At 39.4% G+C, this 22,156-nt stretch overlaps 3 protein-coding genes and 1 long non-coding RNA gene across 5 annotated transcripts; 3 read left to right on the plus strand and 1 right to left on the minus strand.

Moving 5' to 3' along the window:
- Positions 1 to 223: 223 nt before the first annotated feature.
- LOC105280297 (60S ribosomal protein L19) lies at positions 224 to 1,590 on the plus strand. Its single transcript, XM_011340726.2, has 4 exons — positions 224 to 317; positions 714 to 820; positions 944 to 1,107; positions 1,198 to 1,590. Exons 1-4 carry the CDS (start codon positions 313 to 315, stop codon positions 1,519 to 1,521), a joined length of 600 nt encoding a protein of 199 aa, XP_011339028.1. The 5' UTR covers positions 224 to 312; the 3' UTR covers positions 1,522 to 1,590.
- Positions 1,591 to 1,950: 360 nt separating this feature from the next.
- Positions 1,951 to 4,928, plus strand: LOC105280298 (translation initiation factor eIF-2B subunit delta). Its single transcript, XM_011340728.2, has 6 exons — positions 1,951 to 2,176; positions 2,430 to 3,414; positions 3,525 to 3,652; positions 3,833 to 4,010; positions 4,150 to 4,330; positions 4,542 to 4,928. Exons 2-6 carry the CDS (start codon positions 2,449 to 2,451, stop codon positions 4,751 to 4,753), a joined length of 1,665 nt encoding a protein of 554 aa, XP_011339030.1. The 5' UTR covers positions 1,951 to 2,176; positions 2,430 to 2,448; the 3' UTR covers positions 4,754 to 4,928.
- Positions 4,929 to 5,844: 916 nt separating this feature from the next.
- On the plus strand, positions 5,845 to 10,491 carry LOC105280302 (coiled-coil and C2 domain-containing protein 1-like). 2 transcript variants are annotated; one of them, XM_026968905.1, is made up of 12 exons: positions 5,845 to 6,079; positions 6,328 to 6,472; positions 6,608 to 6,717; positions 6,821 to 7,163; positions 7,273 to 7,659; positions 7,850 to 8,191; positions 8,293 to 8,645; positions 8,771 to 8,946; positions 9,093 to 9,359; positions 9,582 to 9,620; positions 9,957 to 10,047; positions 10,118 to 10,491. In XM_026968905.1, exons 1-12 carry the CDS (start codon positions 6,023 to 6,025, stop codon positions 10,235 to 10,237), a joined length of 2,430 nt encoding a protein of 809 aa, XP_026824706.1. In that variant the 5' UTR covers positions 5,845 to 6,022; the 3' UTR covers positions 10,238 to 10,491. The 2 variants fall into 2 exon arrangements, with proteins under 2 accessions (XP_026824706.1, XP_026824708.1); XM_026968907.1 differs by lacking the exon at positions 9,582 to 9,620.
- Positions 10,277 to 22,151, minus strand: LOC105280301. The gene is made up of 2 exons (XR_003406431.1): positions 22,047 to 22,151; positions 10,277 to 11,876 (listed from the first exon to the last, which is right to left on the minus strand). It is a non-coding gene; the product is annotated as an uncharacterized LOC105280301 (long non-coding RNA).
- Between the last annotated feature and the right edge of the window lie 5 nt (positions 22,152 to 22,156).

Below are 22,156 nucleotides of genomic sequence, written 5' to 3' on the forward strand. Positions count from 1 at the left end.
CAGAGACATCATGATTCCAGATTTGTTCACTTCGATCGCATGCTTCAATTACTTTAGTGCTCTTTCAAGAAAAAGAACTATTAGATTGATGCAAAAATAATTGCGGTTTTTGCTATAAGTTGAATAACAATAACCGCAATTACTGTTTTTGCACCAATCTAATATTAAATTATCACTATTCAACAGCCAATCAGATCATTGGACGAGCGCGTCTTTCATGCGATGCAATATGGGCCTTAAATGTGTCTTGACGGAAGTGCAAGATCCGCCATTAGTTTCTTTTTCTCTTTCGTTTTGTGAGTGCTGCACAAGATGAGGTTGGTCGCTTCGCAATTAATTTAATATATTATTTCAACAAGTATCATAATTAAATGCGCTTGCACTTCTCATAAAAATTACTCGTGAAAATTTTTCTATATTTCTATTCTATATTTCTATTCTATATTTTTACGTATAAGCACGATTTGTAATGGATAATCGGCAGATATCTCTGTCATGTGGTTTCACTGCTCGCGATTTATCGAACACATGGACTTACTGTTGACAATATAGAGGTTTTCTTTCGTTGCAGTAACGATAAAGATTATTTTCTAATAAATACGATTGTATTGACGCATTCAAAACGCACAGTTTTTAAATAAACGTACCACGTGCAAGTATAAAATGGATGAGATCTAACGACATAACCTAACCTAGTAATTTCCCCGTTGCAGCTCGTTGAAGCTACAGAAGAGGCTAGCAGCCTCTGTTATGCGATGCGGCAAAAAGAAGGTCTGGTTGGATCCTAATGAAATCAATGAAATAGCGAACACAAATTCGCGTAAGTTCCATCTTCATTTATATAAATTTAAGTTAATTATCTGATATCTTTTTTATTTCTCAGTACTATTATCAATCCTTTAATTAAGTTCCAAGATTCCAACTTTGTTTTTCTTTCTTCTAGGGCAAAACATCAGAAAATTGATTAAGGATGGGTTGATCATTAAGAAGCCTGTAGCTGTACATTCAAGGGCTCGTGTTCGTAAGAACACAGAAGCTAGACGTAAAGGTCGCCATTGCGGTTTCGGAAAACGTAAGGGTACAGCAAACGCGCGTACTCCGCAGAAGGTACAGATCTCGCATATATTTCTTTAATCAATCCTTTAATTTTTAATAATTTCCTTTAATAACTTTATTTGCATTGTTCGCATTGTATAGGATTTATGGATTCAACGCATGCGAGTTCTCCGACGCTTACTTAAAAAGTACCGGGAAACGAAGAAAATCGACCGGCATTTGTACCATACTCTCTACATGAAAGCTAAAGGAAACGTGTTTAAGAATAAGCGTGTGTTGATGGAATTCATTCACAAAAAGAAGGCGGAAAAAGCCCGTGCCGAGATGCTGTCGGATCAAGCGGAAGCGAGGCGCACCAAGGTCCGAGAGGCGCGAAAACGTCGAGCTGAGCGAATTGCAACGAAGAAGCAGGAATTGCTGCAATCGTATCAGCGTGAAGATGAAGCTGCTGCGCAAAAAAAATAATTACCTAATATTATATGCTTGGACATTTTTTTGAAGCTTGGAACTACAATAAAAAAAAAAGAAAATCCATTGACTTAATTTTTTGTCCAGTTGAATTTAACGACAAAGAAGCAAAATTTAAGATTTAGAAATTCAATTAGGGCCACTTCGACCAAAGTCCAGTTAATTTAATCGTCGATTAACTCACTCTTCGTCTCTTTCTAAGGCAGGTAGTTAGAAAAGGACGAAGAGTGAGTTAAACGGTATTTGTAGAAGCGGGCCTTAGGGCAAGTTCCACAAACATCGGTAACCAGAGATTTAGATTACCTATCTTTTTCTACATTATTATCTAAGAAGAGACAGAGAATCGATTAATCTCTGGTTAGCAGTTTGTGGAACTGGCCCTTAGAGAAATTATACCTGAAATATTTTATCCGTTACATACATACATATAGTCCACAACTTTGGATGAAATCTGCTGTATCTTGTAATGATATAAATACATTTCGTAACTCAGTTTTTTCTATCAGATGGCATAGTAAATTCCATTATGGCGGTGAATCTGTGAACATATGTAACCAAAGTTATCCACAAACAACTTTCTGTAACAGGAATAACCAGCTTGTTGCACATTTATTTGCTGTAATAGCATACAGCAAATTATATATGACAAAAGGTATATTTATTATTTACAACTCTAAGGAAATCCATCTGGCAGAGTTTTTCTATTGCTCACCTTACTCACCGTTTGTCTGATGTAATATATCGACGATCTTGGAAATCAAGATTACAATGCATCAATTCAAATATTCACGTGCACATTTGTTTAAACTTACTAATAAATAACACTGTAGATTTCTTGTAGATCGATTATTTAACAAAAACGCGACCACGTGAGGAAACGATATTTAAGGTTATCGAATTATTAGTTTTAGCGAACACACGAAGATGTCTTCGCAAAAGCCAGATGGGAAATCGAATTTAACACAGAAAACGAGGGAAGAGGTCAAGGCGGAGCGCGAAGCGAAAAAAGCCGCCAAGGCCGCTGCCAAGGCAGCAAAGAGCAAAACAGATGGAGCAAACAACAATAGCAACGTGACTTCTTTAACCAATAATAAAATTCCAGAGGCGAGTATAAACTGTGTCAGAACGGACAAGGCGAAGGAAAAGAGCAGCAAATCCGAAAGAATTGATAACGTTAAAAATAAATCACTGAAAACTAGTAATAAAGTGTCAGAGCAGATTGTTATGGATACGATGGACGCAGTAAACGTGCAAGGCAAGAAGGTAGCAAGAGAAGTGTCTAAGCAAGAAGCAGTCTCATCTTCAAACATTACTCAGACAAACGAACCATCTGAAGGCGAGAAGAAGAGTAAGGCTGAATTGCGTGCAGAACGCAGGGCTAAACAGGAGGAACAGAGAGCTGTGAAGCAGCAACAGCAACAAGCGAAGAGCAACGTTCAATCACAACCGGTTAAGCAAGCCGTTAAACCAGAAGAGACAGTGTCTGAGTGTAAAGTAAAGAAAATCAGTGCAACAAAGGAGGATGCTCACAAAATGAATTTGTTCAAACATCTGTATGACGAAAGGGAGCAGTCCTCTAAAAAAGTCCAAATCACCACTATCAACTCGAGTATACACCCGGCGATAGTCAGGTTGGGTGTCCAGTATGCAAGTAAAATTGTTGTGGGCAGCAATGCGAGATGCGTTGCGCTGCTGGCTGCTGTCAAGCAGGTGGTCAGAGATTTTGAGAAACCAGTGCAGGCAGACTTTGTTCGTGGCCTGGAGGTCACCTTAAAAGAATCTCTAGAATATCTGCATCATTGCAGACCAAAGGCCGTTTCAATGGACAATGCGATGCGTCATCTCAAGTGGCAGATGACACAGTTCCCGTCCACGTTGTCAGATGACGAGGTAAGGCAACATTTCGTTCGCCTTATTTAATATCTTGGATAATAAAATTGATAATAATATGAATAAGGGAGGATTCACGAGAGTTATTGTATGTATTTGATTTTTTCCAGGCGAAAAACAAGCTACAAAATATAATAGATACTTATATTAGCGAGCAAATTCAACTGGCTGATCAAGCCATATCTTTAACGATACAGAGAAAAATATCAGATGGAAATGTTATTTTAACGTATGGATTGTGAGTATTTACAATTTATCTAAAATTAAGACAAATGCACACGGCATATGAAAATGTCAACTTGACATTTCTATTCCTAAGAATTTATTCTCAAGAGTGCAATACAGTGTACAATTATTTTTATACTTGATACATTTGTACATATAAAATGTAATTTTAAAAAAATATGATAAATTTCAGTTCGTCCTTGATTTGCAAGATATTAATCGATGCACATGATGCGGGCAAGAAATTCCGCGTCATTGTGGTCGATGGCAGACCGTGGCTAGAAGGAAAAGAACTGTTGAGGCGCTTAGCGAAACATGGAATCGAGAGCTCGTACATACTCATCAATGCACTTAGTTTCGTCATGCCAGAGGTATTCCCGCACACGCGTCATAAATCTCAAAGATGCCATTCTCAAATATTAAAGACTACATTCTTAAAATAAATTTAATTTAATTGTTTAAGCGGTTTTCACTTTCGTTGCCAATATAGCTAGTTATTTCACTGTCCAGGTCAGCAAAGTCTTTCTCGGCGCACACGCGTTATTTGCTAATGGCTCGATAATGTCGAGAGCCGGCACTGCACTAGTTGCTCTGATAGCGAAATCTTTTAATGTGCCAGTTTTAGTAGCTTGCGAGACGCACAAGTCATGCGAGCGAGTGCAGACCGACTCCATCGTCTACAACGAATTGGGTAAGCATAAAAATGAACCTTATTATTATTGCATTCCGAAGAGTCACATTTGTTTTATATAATTATATTGGTTGGATTATGTACATTTCATATATTATTTCTCAAAAATTATCAATCCAACGTTCTTAACTTTCTTATTATTTTCTTATTACCAACATTTTCTCATACATTGCACATATTTATTTCGTTCGATGTTTCCTCCGTGAACCAGGTGAAGCGGACGAACTCGTGAATAATCGATCCAGCAGTAACTCAAGGACATCTGTGCTCTCGAATTGGCGAACGAAGCAATCTTTAAATCTTTTAAACATTACGTACGACGTGACGCCTGCTGATCTAGTTACTGCTTTCGTTACAGAATTAGGGATTTTGCCTTGCACAAGTGTTCCTGTAATTTTACGAATTAAACCCACCGAAATTTAAGTACGTAGGTTTCGTCTGGAAAAGTTTATACACCTAGCTACCATGTTCTGAGTACAATGCAATTGGTGTATTTAATTAGCAGCATGCTAATTATAATACATATGAATTATGTAAAGTTTGTATTAATTGATTAATAATGTGAAGTAGATAAATTTATTAATAAATTGTGCTATATATATATATATATATATATATATATATATATATGTTTATATATACATATATATTTATTATATTTATATATATATTATAGATTTATGCATATGTTCTGTTGTATACATTATTAGAATAAACTTTTTAAGTCAAATGACAGTAAATTTTGTTCGGAGAAAATTTGCCGGCATCCAAGTCTTTTAATGATAACTAGCATAACTAATGTTTTATACATCTAACGCATTATATATTGCAAATTACTATTTGATACAGAGATAATGTAATGTTTAACGAATAAACATTTATTGTAAAAAATAAATGCCTTGAACTAATAGAATTTTGTGTTTGAGTTCTTCTACTGCCCATATTTTGTTTCTTTATCGAATAAAGATTCGTAACGGTGTTTTTTTGCAACTAATTGAAATTTTTATTTAGAAAAATAAACATCAGATGGTACGCGTAATTCGAGAAAATGGTGCCATCTATTAGAGTCTATTACAATTAAATTCAATAGATTTTGGCGCCACGGCGTCGTGCATGATTCATGCGCAAGGAGCGGCTGAATTTGTGGTACCCAATCGGAAAAGAGACGATTCTTCGTGCAAAAATAAATAAAAAATATAGGTGATTAGAATTAGTTAAAATAATTAAAAAATAGAAAACAGTATAAAAAATTATGTATTAAATTAAAAACAACATAAAAATACTGTATTAAAAAAATAATTTTAAATTCTCCAAATGCTTTGTTATTCTCTCTCTCTTTCTCTCTCCAAATGATATTAACTAAAAAGAGGATATACATATAAGTATTGATAATAATAATAACAAATATAAAAATGATATGATTTTCTAAACCAAATAAAAAACATATCAAAGAAAGTCTTGAAGAGCTACAGAAAATGTTAACCCGGGGTGCCAGGAATCAAGGGTAGATCCTTGTTAAGGGATCAGCTGCAACATCAATGGCGTCATAGCGATGACTGTATCCTCGTACTTGTCATAACTATGCATGTGTAATAGTACGCGATAATTACAGTAACCTGTCAGTTTCCAGTTCTTTGTATTTCAATCTTTCTACCAAGTTGTTAGACATTGTTTCGTGATTGACGTGTCAGTATGTTCGGCAAGAAGAAAGAAGCGAAACGGCCCAGACCAGTCGGTGGCTTGGAACAGGTATCGCATTATTATTTCTTCGATGAATATTCGATGTAATCTCTCCAGGGGGAGGGCCCCCTTTCTCCAAATTTGCCCATTTTTTAAATTTTACTTGTACTTAATTCCATGTTTTATATTTACATTGTTTTTAGCTTTTATGACTTAAAGTACATAAAGCGTGACGCCTTTCTGTTAACCTCAGCTTTTATAAATCATATCTCGTGATAAATTGCCAGTTTTTCACTGATAATGCTTACTTTATGCAGTACGGTATCTTTGAAGTACCTGATATAAATATGGATAACATTGGCGGTAATATGGAAGATGATGGCGACGATGACGAGGATTTGGAAGCTGAATTGGCTGCATTAGCTGCTGGTAATGATACGAGCTACAAGAGTAGACGCAGCGGTAAGTTGAAGTTTATCGAATTGTACAGTACGGAGACGTGTATTGAAATGCAGAGACTCGGCTTGTGATTCTGTATACATGTATGTAACGTACATATATGCTACATATTTATACACGCATATATACATGTTACAGCTGCATGCAAAACCACTGATGTAAATTTGGATGCAATGGTAGCCGATTGTATGAAGGATACAAATTCAGATGAGGAACCACCTGAAGGAGATGATGATCCTGTATTACTGGTGAGTGAAAAATACTAGACTGTACAAAAATATTAGTATGAAATTTGCCTGACCCTCTGCTGTAAATCTTCCAGCGCTAGTACTAATTCACTCGTTATTTTAGAAAGAGTTACAGATGCTCACGGGAGACAAAATCATGGAACAGACAGAAATGCCAGAAACTCTGGCGGAGGGACAAGCTGAACAAGACAAACCTGAATCTAAGGAAAATAGCTCGACGGAGGAACTGGTCAAACTGCTGCAAGAAAGACTGACGACTTACAAGATGGCTGAACAAAAGGCGAAGAGGGAAAATGAAACTGGCAGGGCTAGAAGGTTCAATAGGGGTGTAAGAACACTGAAGGAGATGTTGGCCTCTGTGCAGTCAGGCAAAGGCATAAGCGAAGCTGACATTCCTCCGCCTTTGCCTCCTTCAGCTACCGCGGAATCTACAGTGCAAGATACAAGTAATGCATTTTCTTTCTCATATTGTCTTATATCATTTTGGATGATATGATCCAATTTGAATCTAATGTTAATCTTTATTTTATGGACATATTTCTGTATTTATTATAGCAAAAGAAACATCATCACCTACTGAGACCATCGAGTCACCTGCTACCCCAGACGTGGTCTCAACCGATGGTCCTCCCGAAGCACCTCCAGCAGACACCGCAGTTGATCAGGAGGCTTTGGATAAATTGAAGAAACAGCAGCAGAAATACAAGATTGCAGCGGTTGCCTGGAAGAAGGCGGGCAACAAGGAGCAAGCGTTAGAATACGTGAAGACTGTGAAACAATTCGACATAGTCATCGCTGCGGTAGCTGCAGGAGAAAAGCTCGATCTATCAGACATGCCACCTACTCCAACTCTGCCTTCTGCGGAGGCAACAGGTACTGTAATGCTAGCGGCGAAGGAAGAGAGTGAAGTTCAGCAGCAAACTACAGACACGTCGCCTGGAGGTACGGTGTAGATATCCAAGTTGGATTACAGAATTCCTCATAAAAGTTATTGTTATATTTATCGACAGTATTGTAAATATATGTTGTGTATTATCGATATCTGTGCCTTTCTGTGAAGAAATACATAACAGACATGAAATTTTACTTGTATTTATCAACAATGCTGACGTACAAATTCTTACGTTGAAAGCCAATTCGGTCGAATCAAAGTATGGTCCTGAGAACATCGAGGGTGCCCTTAAGGAGCGTCTCGAGGTGTACAGGAGAACGAAGGTAGTTGCTGAAACCGAGGGTAACACTTCCAAGGCACGCAGGTACGGTAGGATTTGCAAGCAGTTCGAGGACGCCATTAAGTTACATGCACATGGAAAGCTGATATCTTTGGACGAGCTTCCTGTCCCGCCTGGTTTTCCACCATTGACCAACACGCAAGGCAACAATGCTGCCGCACCGCTTGCACCCAAGCCACCTGAAAATGTTGCTGCTGTGACACCTGCGCAACCAAAACCACCTGTTCCACCTCCTAGAGCAGGTAAGAAACGACGAGACTTCTTACTCTCTGCGTATATTATCGATCATGCTCTTGTATAGCAATGCCTGCGTAATTTCATCTTTTACTTTGCCCTCTATTAGGACCGAAACCAAAACAGAGAATTACGTCGCGCGCGGAGAAGCAAACGCAGCAATTGCAGTTGAGGCAGCGCGAGTTAAAGCAAGCCGCTCTGAATGCAAAGAACGACGGAGACATGGATTTAGCGCGCGATTATTTGAGACAAGCGAAAGGGATACAATCATTGATCGAAGCCAGCAGAGCTGGCTTACCCGTCGACATGAATTCCATCCCGTTGTCACCCCTTGAAAAGGTCGAACTCAGTATATCTCAGAAAGACGAAAATTTTGTGGTGGTGTCTACCGAAGAAGGATCGAGTGGAACGGATGAACAAATTTATGAAAATCTTGAAACGCAACTAATTAAGCAGATTAAGGTAACAAATAATGCTCTTTACGGAATGTCGTTTTATTATTGAAAAGCAAATTTGACATTGTGTTAAATCGTATCATTAATTTTTATTCAGTAATCTTTGCAACTTTTTAATATTTAATTTCGCAGTCCTGCTTGTCCACGCGAGACCATTCAAAAGCATTGGGAGATGTACCCGGATATAATAGATGGGAACGACTCGCGCTGGGTTACACGCGGGACTTGGATATGTTAAGAGTGCGGAAACGCGACTCACTGCCACCGCCACAGCATCACTATCAGATCAAAACTTATCAAATAGTACAGTTAGTACACATTCATTTCTTTTCTTGTGCAAGCACATACGTAAAGGATGAGATTATATAAGAAAAATTGTTATCGAGAAATTACAAAAAACCAGAACACTGATTTTTTCCAAATAAATATAAAGAAAATTGGTTTTCTTTGTCAGGAGCTGTACAGACTTGAACGACGGCGATATCGAAATCTCCATAATTAGAGGAATTAATTATCCTCGGGAAGCGGACACGTATGTTATATTTGAGTTTCCATTTCCATCAGATGGCCACCCTACGGATAGGACATCAACGATTAAAGATACTTCTAATCCCGAGTACGAGGCTGTATTCCCGTTGACTGGGATCATAAATCGTACCTCGAGACAATGTCAGAGAGCATTCAAACGACATGCCTTGAAGTGTGAAGTTTGGGCCAAAGGGTAATTTAATAGCGTTGCCAGCAGTGTTTAACGTTTAATTCGAAGCTTAATTTAAATTTTGGGACCACGTACATCAATGAGATACTACTAACCCCAGTTGCATGATGTATTCTTCTTCCTCTCCTCTTGGTTTTAAACGCCCCGTACATGCTTGTTATGCTATTAAAATATTAGAAAGATTTGCAATGAGTATATACCCGAAAAATAGAACGTTGTTTGCAGGTGCTCGCTGAATTCCATCTTGTGTTGCACTCATTCCAGGTACGATACCTCTATAATCCTTGTAAAGTTTGCAGCTTGTTTTATTTATTTATTACAGAGATTCTTATGGCACACATACATATATATTATATGTGTGTTTCTTTTTTTTTAAATGTAATATTTGTTAAATAAATAATAAATATATCTGAAAATTATTATAGTCTAATAGAATACGTGTATGTACAATTACGATTAATTAGGTATCACGCATTTTTAAAAATTTTACGCGAGCAACCTGTAACAACGTTAATGGTTAAATCTTTTCGAAAATAATCCTTTTGAAAGAATAAATTTCCACTTCATCTACATTTATGATGTCTTTTTGCAACATTGCAGGGGTTTCTTTCGGAGCGATAGCCTACTTGGTACAGTGACAGTCAAGTTACAACCTTTAGAATTGCAGTGCGCTATACACGACTCTTTCCCAGTAAATACACTTTATTTTTTTTTTTCACATTATACTGCAGATATAAGAAATTTTATGTTTCATGTTTCAGCTTATGGATGGCAGAAAGGCAACAGGGGGAAAATTGGAGTTGAAACTGCGGCTCAGGAATCCAATACTTGTGAAGCAAGTTGAAAATATTACAGATAAGTGGTTAATTCTTGATCACTAATTTGATATACCAACTCGGAGTGATTATTCAGTGATTTAGTTTGCATTTGCCATTGATTGCGGGGCCTTCGAAACAACGAACTGCACAAAAAATATAAACCGCTATTTTTCAATCGTGTATATCGATATATATCGATATATGTGAACTTGAAATGTTTTAATGGGAAACATTTGTCTATGTATATTCATGTATAAAAATTATGTATAAATATGATATGAGACCGATTTATAAAAATAAAAAATCGCGTAACTCGATTCGAAAAAGATGACGAACTTCAAATATCGATTACTCTCGAAAGAATCGCGCGAGAGATGCAAAATGATCTCGCGGATTCTACAAGATGGGTGTGTATCGTACGATTTACATGTGGAAACAGAATGATTCGCGCACTCGAGCTGAATCCACGTTTCTCGGAGAACAATACAGCCAGCGGACCTCACTAACAAACTATTGTTCGATAATCGTTCGACTCTGCCTCCTTCCAGCTCGCTATACCACTAGTTCGTTCTCCAATCAAATGCGATTAACTATCTTGAGAGGATTTCAGCAATTGCATTGTACATACATACATAGGCCGTTCGTTCACTTGCGTGCGATAAAACGTATCGCGACGCGTTTTACGCGGCGCGCGTCTTTGGACAAAAGAGGATTATGTAATGAAATTATATAATCCAATCTTGAAAAAGTTGCGCATTGTAGATATGTATTAGCACGTCAATGCAGAAAATGGAATTATTATTCTGAAATTGAAGAAGATACTTGAAAAAGGGAAAAAAAGAAGATAATTTCTCTTTATTCAATCTTTATTAATTTTATCAAGTTAAGAAGAACGCTTTGGATTTTTCAATCAATGGTCACAATCAAATCCCAAAAGTTACTGGAACGGCGGCTGCAAGTTTCCGCTCGAAATGTGCAGCCGATTAAGCGTGAAACCTCAAGAGTTCCATCGCGCGGTGTTCTTCTCGCGGTTTGAGCAAATACACGATATCCTGTACGATCGATGGGTCCACGAAGGAACACGGTGACACCCACGGTGTCAAGTGTTCGCAGCATGATCCATCTCAATCGTTCGACTGCGTTCAGGAGCACTCGCGCAAATTGCGGTGTTGAAAATTCAAAAAAAAAAGAAGGAAAAAACGGTCGTGTTAAGCCAGGCGGCACGTATCGATCGCGAAACAATGAGATTTATTTGCCAATTAGACAATTAAGTTGGTTGTGGGGGTCCATCGGGGCTCGAAGCGACTGAAGACTCAGCGTCGAATCCGGGGTGAACGTGTACGAGCCACGGGGTGCGCGGAGTATTTGCCGTGTATACACGTAACCGCGGTAATGTTGACCTTTTGGCCTCCACCGGGTCGGAGAGCGGGTTTTCGCGTGCAAATTAACGATGTTTGTTCGTCTAACCCTTTGCCCCTATCTCGACTCGTGGCGCTCAAACCTCTCGTCCTACCGACCATACGCGCCCGGCGTATTACCGGAACTCCAGCATCCCGCTGATCCCGCCCCGTCATTTGTCCGACTTCCTTTCTTCGCGAGTCTTCGACGGTGTTCGCGCTGATTACCCCATGCTTCTGAATGAAGGCAGCTGGTATCAGGACCGATGCACTTCCGCAAACTTTCCGATCCGTACTTTGCCAGTCTAAATATACAAAAAAACTATGTGCATGTGTTGTACACGTGTTCGCTTCGCATAAATAAAAATGAGAAGTACAAAAGTACGTCTGATGGATTTACCTGCATCTCGTAGACTGAAAATAATGAATATTTTATTACATATACATTTCCAAGGAGACGTGAATAAATGGTATTATTGCGTCAGCGTAATTGGATTATTGCACATTATTAATGAGAAGATTAATTGATACATTTTGCACGCATGCAGTTTAATTATAAATAGCTTTCAGATCAGATATTTGAAATTACTGAGAAGAGTGAGTGTGTGTATGTAATGAGTGCCAAAAAGAAAGAAGTCAATCATTTTTAAGTCTTCTTAGGATAACCCTTGACATCTAAGCGACTATTTATCTCCGCGAATGTGTTACAATGTACGTTCTGATTCGAAGTTCAATGAGGACGATGTGATCTTGGTCGTAAACGAGATTAACGTAAATCGATATCATCACTGTGGATCGAAGTTTCGGAATTATATAACTAATTCGATCAGCAATTTTGCACTGCACGCACACTATCTCTTAATTCCCAATAATAATTCCTTATAATTGCTATTGTTATTAGTGCACAAATTAATTTGGTGCTCTTTTTGAAGAAATTGAATCTTTATTACCAAAAGAATTATAAATAAGTAATACAAAATAATAAATTTATAAATATAATAAATGTACGAATATAATAAATCTCGAAATATTTGCCATCATTTTCTAATACTTTTCTTAATCTATCAATTAATGAATTTCCTCTCGAAAAAAAGAAAATGAATAAAGGGTCAGTTTCTTCGAAAAAGCAAATTAATTTGCACATCTATTAAAGACTTGAGAAGATATCCAAAGGAATCTGATCTGATTTTATGTTCCTCGCATAATAATTTATCAGACAATCTTGAAATCGTCTTTCAATGTGATCATTGAAGTCAATAAAGTCGAACCAATAGTCGACCCATGTTTCTTTCATTTTTTTTCTCTTTCCTGAACGTTGAAACATGCTCGCGTTCCGATACGATACGTGTCTTCCGACGCGACACGTGCTTCGCGCGGCGATGTGTCTCTCTTTTCTTTCTTTTTTTTTCGAAATCGTTCCCCGCGGATAGAGTTCGGTTACGCGGTTTCTGCTTATTCGGCACACACGGCCGGACGTGACGTCACTGAAGCTACGTGAGTGTTGATTGCAGATACCAGATGCGACCTGACACCCGGGGAGCTCTGCCTCCTTGCTGTGATTCACTCGCGTTACCGCGACGATCCTCGTTTTGCGCAATAGGCATTTGTGTCAACGAGAAACATCGCGGAATCGGATCGCTTTGTCGGATTCAATCGAACGGCGCAATCCAAAAAAATTATGCCTTCTTAACCGAGCACTACACGTGCCGAAGCACTAATAATAAAATTGAAGTTGACATGCCAACACACACATACACGCAAGGCGCGCGTATCGCGCATAGTAAAGCGCAGCCTGTTGCTGCGATAGTGTGTTATGCATTTAGAGATTATGTCCATGATATCCATGTAAAAAGCTCCACGTTCCTCGTGCGAAGGTTACGTCATTGAGCCGCCACAATCAATCAGGGTTTGATCACCTATTTACATACGCGCTCTGGTGTAACTCTGGTGTAAATGGGGTCGCGTTTGCTATTAACTTCTTTTCTCGAACGATAGTTTATGTATCGTATAGCTTTGAATCAAAGCACTTGATCTTCCCCCCCTCTCCCTCTTTCTCACACTCTCTCACTCTCTCACTCTCTCACTCACTCATACGCTCGCTCGCGCGCGCGTATACACACCCTCCTCCCTCTTCCTGCTTGTGAAGTCAAGAAGAGCGTTGCAAAAATGTCCTCGCGCGTGCAATCTCGGGTGCACGAAGGTCGCCATTTTCGAGATACCGCGACGCATCGCCGCGATGCGATCCGATGCGATGCAACGCGATGCGACGCGACGCGACGCGACACGCTTCTCGTTGCATCGCCGTGGTCAGCAATTGGCTTGACAAGGCAACTCGCGTTGCGCACCGGTTATTAATAATTCGTTACCAGGAAGCCCTTCGCGGCGATGCGCGACGAACGAATGGAGTCGATTCGAGGTAACCGCGCGATATCGTTAAGAGAGAGTTATAACGTGTCGCTCCCGTGATAGACACCATCGCGCATCCCAGCCGCCTATCCCGATTAACCAGAGTTGTTTTACACAGCGATTTATATCGCCTCGCCACACTCTCGTATGCGGATATACATGACTTGGGAGATTACGGCTGCCGATCTCGAGACGCAGCCATGTTGAATTATGATGTCACGTTCTATACCAGAAGAACATCTTCTCTTTCGCTATAATTGCGAACGCATTTACCTCGCTAATATAAATTCGGTTTTATTTCGCTATTTGTTTATTTTTATTACGAATTTATAGAATTTTAATTATAAGTAAGAAACATATGCTAATTCAATCGCTTGAATCGACTCCAAATTCGAAAATTAAGCATCGTTGCAGCCAGCGGGGTGCTAACGGACGTTTATCGACGACGAAGCGGGGGATAAGAGGTGTAAAAAGTGTCACCACCCGCTGCGGTTTCTTGGCAGCTATTAAATTTAATAGCTATAAAAGAAGGGTGCGTTCAATTGTGCGATCTTCTCGAAAGCTTGCCTTCTGCGTCGGCGATCGCGTCCTCCCTCTCGCCACGGTGAAACAATAAAAATACGCCGTTAATAATCGACCGGGTGACAAATATGACGGAACTTCCGACGCGAGCCGGAAATCGCTAAATGCGCGCCTGTCCCGACCGCAATTCCATAAATGTGGCCTGCCATTCTTCAGTTCACGACTCCTGCAGTATTCCGCAGTACTGCCCGCCGTTTCTTTCCGCTCCTTCTTACGTTCCCTTCCTCTGATATATGATTTGTACGCGTCCAGCTCTTGTCCATTCATTATTACTGAGGTGCGGAAATTCATAAAGCTTTACGGTCAGTTATCCGGTGAATGTTTTTTTTTATTATATAAATGTTCAGAAAAAGATCTCGAGAATATCTTTTTTCTCTAATAATTAACAAAAATATATATTACATTTTGCCGGAAGAATGGACAAATTATCCATCTCCACAGATTGGGGCAATCTAAAAATTGAACACAGACTGCGGTACGTCAACAAAGTTCTGACTGTACAATAATTATAATTTTCGGCGATTAAACATTCGATCGCTCCACCGTAGTTGCAATTGATAACGTTTTTTATCACGACCAAGCGGATAATAGCATTTGATTGTTTCGAAGCCCGATACCGATGATCCGGGAATAATTGAGGCACGAATGGCAAACAGATTACTCTCCCCCTCGCGTACCCGCGATTTCTACTTCATTGTCATCTGTCATCGCGCCCGGAACAAATGAGCGTCTCAATAGTGGATGAACACACATTCATGCCGATCACACTCTCACATACATGCACACACGATTAAATAACTCGAGGATTATTTGCTCTCTGAAACGGAGACGCACAAAGAAAGGGTAGGGGGTTGCAAGTCCGCGATTAGATATTCGATCACCGCGACTGCAAGATTCACGCTGATAATAATCGCCGAGTATTTGTGACAAATCCTTCTGGATATCGTCGATTGTCGAGGAAATGTCCTCCAAGAGATTTGCAGTCATGTATAAATTTCTTGTGACATTGACAAATATCAATCATTGAATATTTTCTGCATACAGATGGGAAATTGAAAACAGTCTGTGCTGTAAATTAGCAATGCTGCGGAACGTTTTGTAATGATGCAAAGACGCCCAGTATGCAATTTTAGTAAAAAAAGTGATTGTTGGGGCGACAAATAATGCTAGCTCGGCAAGCGAGTTGTTTTTCTAGTGATAAATGCAGCTGCTTTAGCAAAAATTTAACACGGGCTTGGATGCCATTACCCAGTTTCATGCCATATGTGCGTATGCAAGGTCACCACGGATCATCGTGGATTTTTTCCATAGCGGAAGTAAAACTAAAGTCTGACTTAGACGATCAGGCGCAAATATTCCTATTTATAACGTTAGATGCAAAAAATTTTATGTTTACCCAATACGTATTCAGATTAAGTCTATTTATGGTGTGTGAAAATATGCATTATTTTTTCACCACTGCTCTTTTATTCTTGTTTATATTCTTGTCATCGTGACTTGTTATAATATCTCTATACGCGCAATAATTTGATGAAAATACATTATAACTAAAAATTATTTAACTTTTGTATTAGAGCATGCGTATTCTCAGAATTAAGATAATACTTGCTGTTAAAAATTGAAAATAATTATAATTTATGAGAACAAAATTATATGCATACATTAACGTAGTTAAAATCTTAAATCGCATGCTGTCGTTATTACATCCGCCATTTTATTATGCATATTGCGAAGCGTATTACTTTCTTCGTGGAGAGAAAATAAATGGCTTAATAGATCCATATCACTTGTGTTCCCCAAATGTTTTCCATGTCGCACAATAGCCAAATTATAGAACTGAGTTCAAAATTTTCTATCGGATTCTCGCAAATTATAGATCGTTTAAAATAGGCTTAAAAGTAACATTGCGACAGAGAAATGTGATAATGTAGTTATCGTATGATAACCTTGGACTCTTGTGGTATTGCTACACAGGGTGATCTTCATCACAAAACAAAAAAAAATTTATAAAAGAGGAACAAGGGGTATCAAAAAATCACGTGTCTCATTTAACATCCCCTTGACATGGCGTGAGATAACATATAAAATTATTCTATAACAATCGCTTCACACACACACATATTCATTTTTCCTAAAGGGCATTTGAATTTGGTATACAAGAACATTCATGCACTCGAACATTTATACTGGACGAGAGTAAAAGTCTTCGGCGTCTTCCTAAGAGTCGCAGAGAAAATTAATCGCCAACTATAAATGTGCACGTGGATTTGTTATGGATACCATAAATGTTCCCAATTTTGCGTATCATCTGCAATGTGCGGAAATAATACAAAACTGAAATGATTGAGCGTTCCATATGATTTCGACGCTTGATGATGATGTTGAGGCGATTAATGATCGATACGAAGAAGGCGTATTAATGACGACGATAAAATGCCGATCGCGTTTGGATCAACACGTACAGTGTACAAGAATCTCTACTGAAAAGAAAAATTCCTCTATCGGCCGTAGAGGGTTCATTGGTAGGTAGGTTGGTTTGCCGGCTGACTGGTTGGTATCGATGTGCAGGCTGGCAAGCGGGCTATGCTGGCTCAGCACTCTCCCTCATTCCTCCTCTCTCCTCCTGCGTCCTCCACCATCTTTACTCCCGATTTCGTGGCCGTAGCCATAGCCTTAATCTCGCCTGTGAGCCTCATCCTGAAATTCCTCCATAAACTTAGTCTTCTTAGAAACCGCGAAGGCCAGCCACGGCTGATGACTTTTAATTTACAGGAGAAAAGATTAATCTGGAGTTATCCTCGATTTTGTGTCGATTTTCATGCTTTTCGTGTATTATGTTTCCGGTCCTCATATTATTTCACGATTTTGACAAACAATTTTTTGTCAAGAGAAAATGTCGAGTTTGCATATTATTTATGATAAACTTGCAGTTTTTAATTAAATTGTAACACTAATCTTATCGTTCACGTAACATCTAACTTAAATTTAATGAGAGATAAGGAGTTTTCTTTCTCTCTCATGAATATTATTATTATTAAAATTAAAAGGTATACAGAACTGAGATTATAGTGACAAATAGGACTGTAATAGGACGAGTTTTGGCTCGCGGAAATTCAGACTCGACTCGAAATTGATTGATACAATCGAGTTGTTGTACTAGAAATTATGATTGGTTTTTGCGTCAAGGAAACTACGCTATTAGCAATTTCAATTATGCGCTTCAACGGGCATAACGAATCGCAACAAGGGTGTACGCACGCGACTGCGTTGTAATTAATGGAAGGACCTGATGGTAGAGAGCATAGAATGGTACACTGATTATCAACTAGTGCGTTTCATTTCACTGTGCGTTATTAGATTAATTGCGACATCTACTAATCCGCATCAATTTGACATTGTCGTATCGCCAAAAATGTGGCAACGTCAAATGAATCTTTTTTTCAGAATTAAGATCAAGGCAGCTAGGGAACCAATGCGGGAAACGCGATGCGACTCGGCCTGAAAAAATCTGAATTTTTGTTCTGTTTGGCTTTCGGATTGCAATTGCCGTCGTAAATCTCGCCATGAAGTTTGTTGCGCACAATGCCAAGCGGTGCCAAGCCAGACCAAGTTCCGCTGGACGTCCAATAGATTGGTCTTTCGACCTCCTGACATGGGAGAATAATAGCGACCGGAAAAGCAGTTTCTGCCACATGCGATTATCAGTTTGATATAAAAGAGGAAGAGAGAGGGAGGTGATGGTTTTGAACACGAAGCAATTTTGGGTAACAATCTTTTTAGAATTTGTTTCAAGAGAAAAAATATCAATGATTCAAACAAGATTAATGATAATTACACGTCTTCCTTGTTATATAATAAATTTAATTACACGTGTATTGATCTAAACTTCCTTCATAAAAATTAAAAGAAGAGAGAGGATAGAAAACGGGAGAAAATAATTGTGCAAAGTTAAGAATAAATTAATGCAAATAAATGACATAAAAGAATAATAATAAAAAAAAACTTAACACAAATCGATGAAGAAGATGCGATGATCAGTCATGGGAGAAAACTTCGTTCTATACCACGTAATAAAGTTGGAAGTTCCAGGTCCGTCACTTCCTAACAACGTTTCCAAGATCGATTGGTTAAATTTAAAAAAATAGCGCTAGAAAGATAAAAACTTAAAAAAATTCTATTTTACTTCAACTCAATATGCATATGAATAATGATAAAAATATAATTTTAATTTATTTAAAAAGAAATATATATATTCTGCATTTGTGCTAAAACCAATCAAATATTATAAATTTTTGCTTTCAAGTATACAAACACAACAAATCTTTTGCGTTAATACTTTTGTTTCACACATGAATTATCGTTAATATTAGGAAACAGGTGTCGATCGACGAACGACGCATCGCACGCAAAAATGTATCAGCGAGTGGAAAATTTCCGACACCCCTTATACTGAGAAATCAAGTGGCGCGCATATATCGAACGCGAACGAATGGTGAAGGTAGAGCGGAAAGAAAACGGCGAACGAAGGATGTTGAATTGCAGCGTCGACAAATTCCTCACGCTCAACAAAATGGCCAAACCTATCGTTACTCGTTCATCACTGTTTCGACTTCTTCACGGCGACGATGTCAGACGATGTCTATACCGATGAAGATTCTATCTTGTCGAAGTTATGTCACTTTCCTATGTTCGGTTAAAGCAGAAATGGATCTTAAAGTTCCAGATTAAACATCCTCGCCGTACTTTTAAGCGTTTTTAGACTATTTAATTGTCGATAGAATAATTTTAAATAGATTATTCTCGTAAAAAGAGAGAATGTAACATAAATCTATTAAAATCTATTAAAATTACTTGTTCTACACTTGGGTTTACTTCCCCCGCAACTTTTCTTGTAATCATAAATTCTTGAACTTTGAATATGAATTTTTATTTAAGAACTGTTAATATATTTTATATTTTATATATTAATTTTTATTTAAGAACTGTCAATATATACCTGATGTTATCTTTTCATCAAAACTCATTTTTATCTACTCTATTTACATAAATCTAAGAATTTAAACGCATGTCCGCAATGATTACTTGGAACAAAAAGAAATGCGGATTATGTGTACTTGGAACAAGGTAGAATGCTATAGATTGGGCAAATTTTGCATTTTGCGACGTTTTAAAAGTTGAAGACCAGGATGTGGCAAGGCGCATGGGAAGAGAAAGGAGATTTGATATTCATGAAGCATTTTAAAGTCGTGGTGTTCCAGAAATGGATACGGAGTATAGTATGAACTGCTAAAACCGAGGGAGTGGCTGTGGTAGACGTCCGTGGAAACCTATTTAGATGCGAGTTTGTGATTTGCGCCCATTTCGCATAAATTCTCTTCCTGCATTTAAGTTTTGCCGATCGAAGAATAACATTATTTCTCACACACAAAGCTATATTATAATTATTAAGCATACATCTTAAATTATTTCAAAATATCACTCATCCGTATAATCTTTAATATACAATGACGTATCTTTGATCAGATACATGAAAGAGAAAAGACAATATTTTTCTGCAGATGATCTTTCGTCTATTAATTATCAATTAATTAATAACAATAATTGTTTAGTACAGTATAATGTTAAAAGCGACCATTTCGTCGGCCATGTAAAAGACGATACGACCTGCACAACATCGTCGAGACATCGCAAAACCGTGCAACATCGTCGAGACGAGCTGTAAATCCCGAGAGGCGTGGATGCTCTCTTCCGGACGCATCGAGCTCAGGCACGCGGAGCAATATCTCGTTAACGGGACACGATCAGCGATCCGACACCCATTCCGACCCCTATTTATCTCTCTTGCGCCTCGCTCGCCCTCTTCCTCTTCGGCGTCGTGTCGTAGACGGGACACCCCTGTGATCCGCCCCGGTCCCCACCCCCGCCCCTCGGTCACGACCACGGCCACGGGCCGCGCGGAAAATCGTGCCCTGTTCGGACCGAGATCGCTGTCGCTAGATAAAAGGTCACACGTACCGACCGCCGGTAAATTGAATTTTAGAAGGAAGAGAAAAACCGCGATACGGTATCCTGTAGGAATATGAAGGAAGACGAGGCGGGTGGCCCATCGAAGCGGTAATGGCGACGAGACACGGAGCGCGAGGCGAGGGGCAAAAAAGAAAGAGGGTAAAGGAGAGGTGCGAGTGTAGGATTCGCGCGATCGCGCTCCTGAAAAATTATAATAATCACTTTAGAAATTAATGGATACCCCGGGTGACCGGATCCGCGCGGATGCGGCACAGCAACGGGTGAGATTTACACCCGCTGGTTGGTATGGTGGGGTACGTGGGAGGAGTGTGCAAATGGCGGCGCACCCCGAAACGCGCCAATCGCCAAGCTCGCTGGAAGACCGAACAGCGGACGGCCACGCCTCCCGCGCATGACGTCAAGTGACTGCCTGCGCGCGAACGCACGATCCGCACTTATCGTCAGCATACGGCTGACCAGTCACCATTCAGACGGCGTATCTACTGCTGTCTGCCACGCGATCTCTTTTTCTCCTTCTCCTTAAGTGTGCTCTTTTTCTCTCCTCCCTTTCTCCCTTTCCTTTCGTCCGTCGATTGCGCTTCCGCCTGTTTCATTGAGAGCGCGATGTTCGAAAAAAATCGTAGTGGTGTTCGTGCACCGGATTGACAAGACGGCGTTCGATACGCGAATCGATCTCGGGGGTGGAGTCGGCAGCGCCTGATTTACGATATGCCTCGCTAATCGGGAGATCTCCGTCGCTTCTCGGACTTGTTAAACAGCGCGAGAGGAAAATAAAACAGACAGGAATTACGGAATTGATTCCGGATCGTGATATCCGTGAATCGTGATGATCTAATCACGAATCGCTTGCGAAAGGATCATTTAAAGTTCAAGTTTTTTTTTTTAAGTGGACGCTTTTTAGTGAGAAAAGTGTTTGTGTGTCAGTGATTGTCGGTGCACTTTGACAGTGCAACTGAGTGAGATTGACGCGCAGTGTCTGATAGTGAACATAAAAACTATTGCTTCGTATCAATCGTAATTTGCAGCAACTTTGTCGCGAAGCGAAGTTTCAACGGAGATTAATCTCTTCGCTTAACCGACGAGAATGAGTCATTAAGCCGTCACGTCTTCTCGAAATTATTTGATCCAATTGCCATCCAATTTCGCGCAAAATCAATCCGTTGTCTGTTCCTTCAGAGATTACTAAAGTGATCTCTTCATAAGGACGAAATTGTTCATTGTTTGAGTCGGAACTGGAACCGGAATCAGAAACGAAATCAATCAAAGGAATCGGCAGGCCAAAAGCAGAAGTCACACGCCATAATATGCATTAACGGGGAATCGGAACTCACGTCATCTGAGGAATCCACTTAGCGCCCGATTCTGTCCTTCAGCGGCCAGTTTCTTGGCCTTTTCCGCGATCTATTGTAACCTTTGCGAAGAATTTTATCGAGATTCGGAATCTCAAAGTTGCCCTTTACCTGGGGAGGCCGACGCGTTGTCCGTCTAGCTTCCTCCGGCGGGGTGCTTGATCGAAAAGGTGGTCACGACGCAACAAACGACGGTGACGAGTTGTCTTGGTGCTGGCGGA

The sequence above is a fragment of the Ooceraea biroi genome, chromosome 1, assembly GCF_003672135.1.
Source record: "Ooceraea biroi isolate clonal line C1 chromosome 1, Obir_v5.4, whole genome shotgun sequence".
Taxonomy (NCBI): domain Eukaryota; kingdom Metazoa; phylum Arthropoda; class Insecta; order Hymenoptera; family Formicidae; genus Ooceraea; species Ooceraea biroi.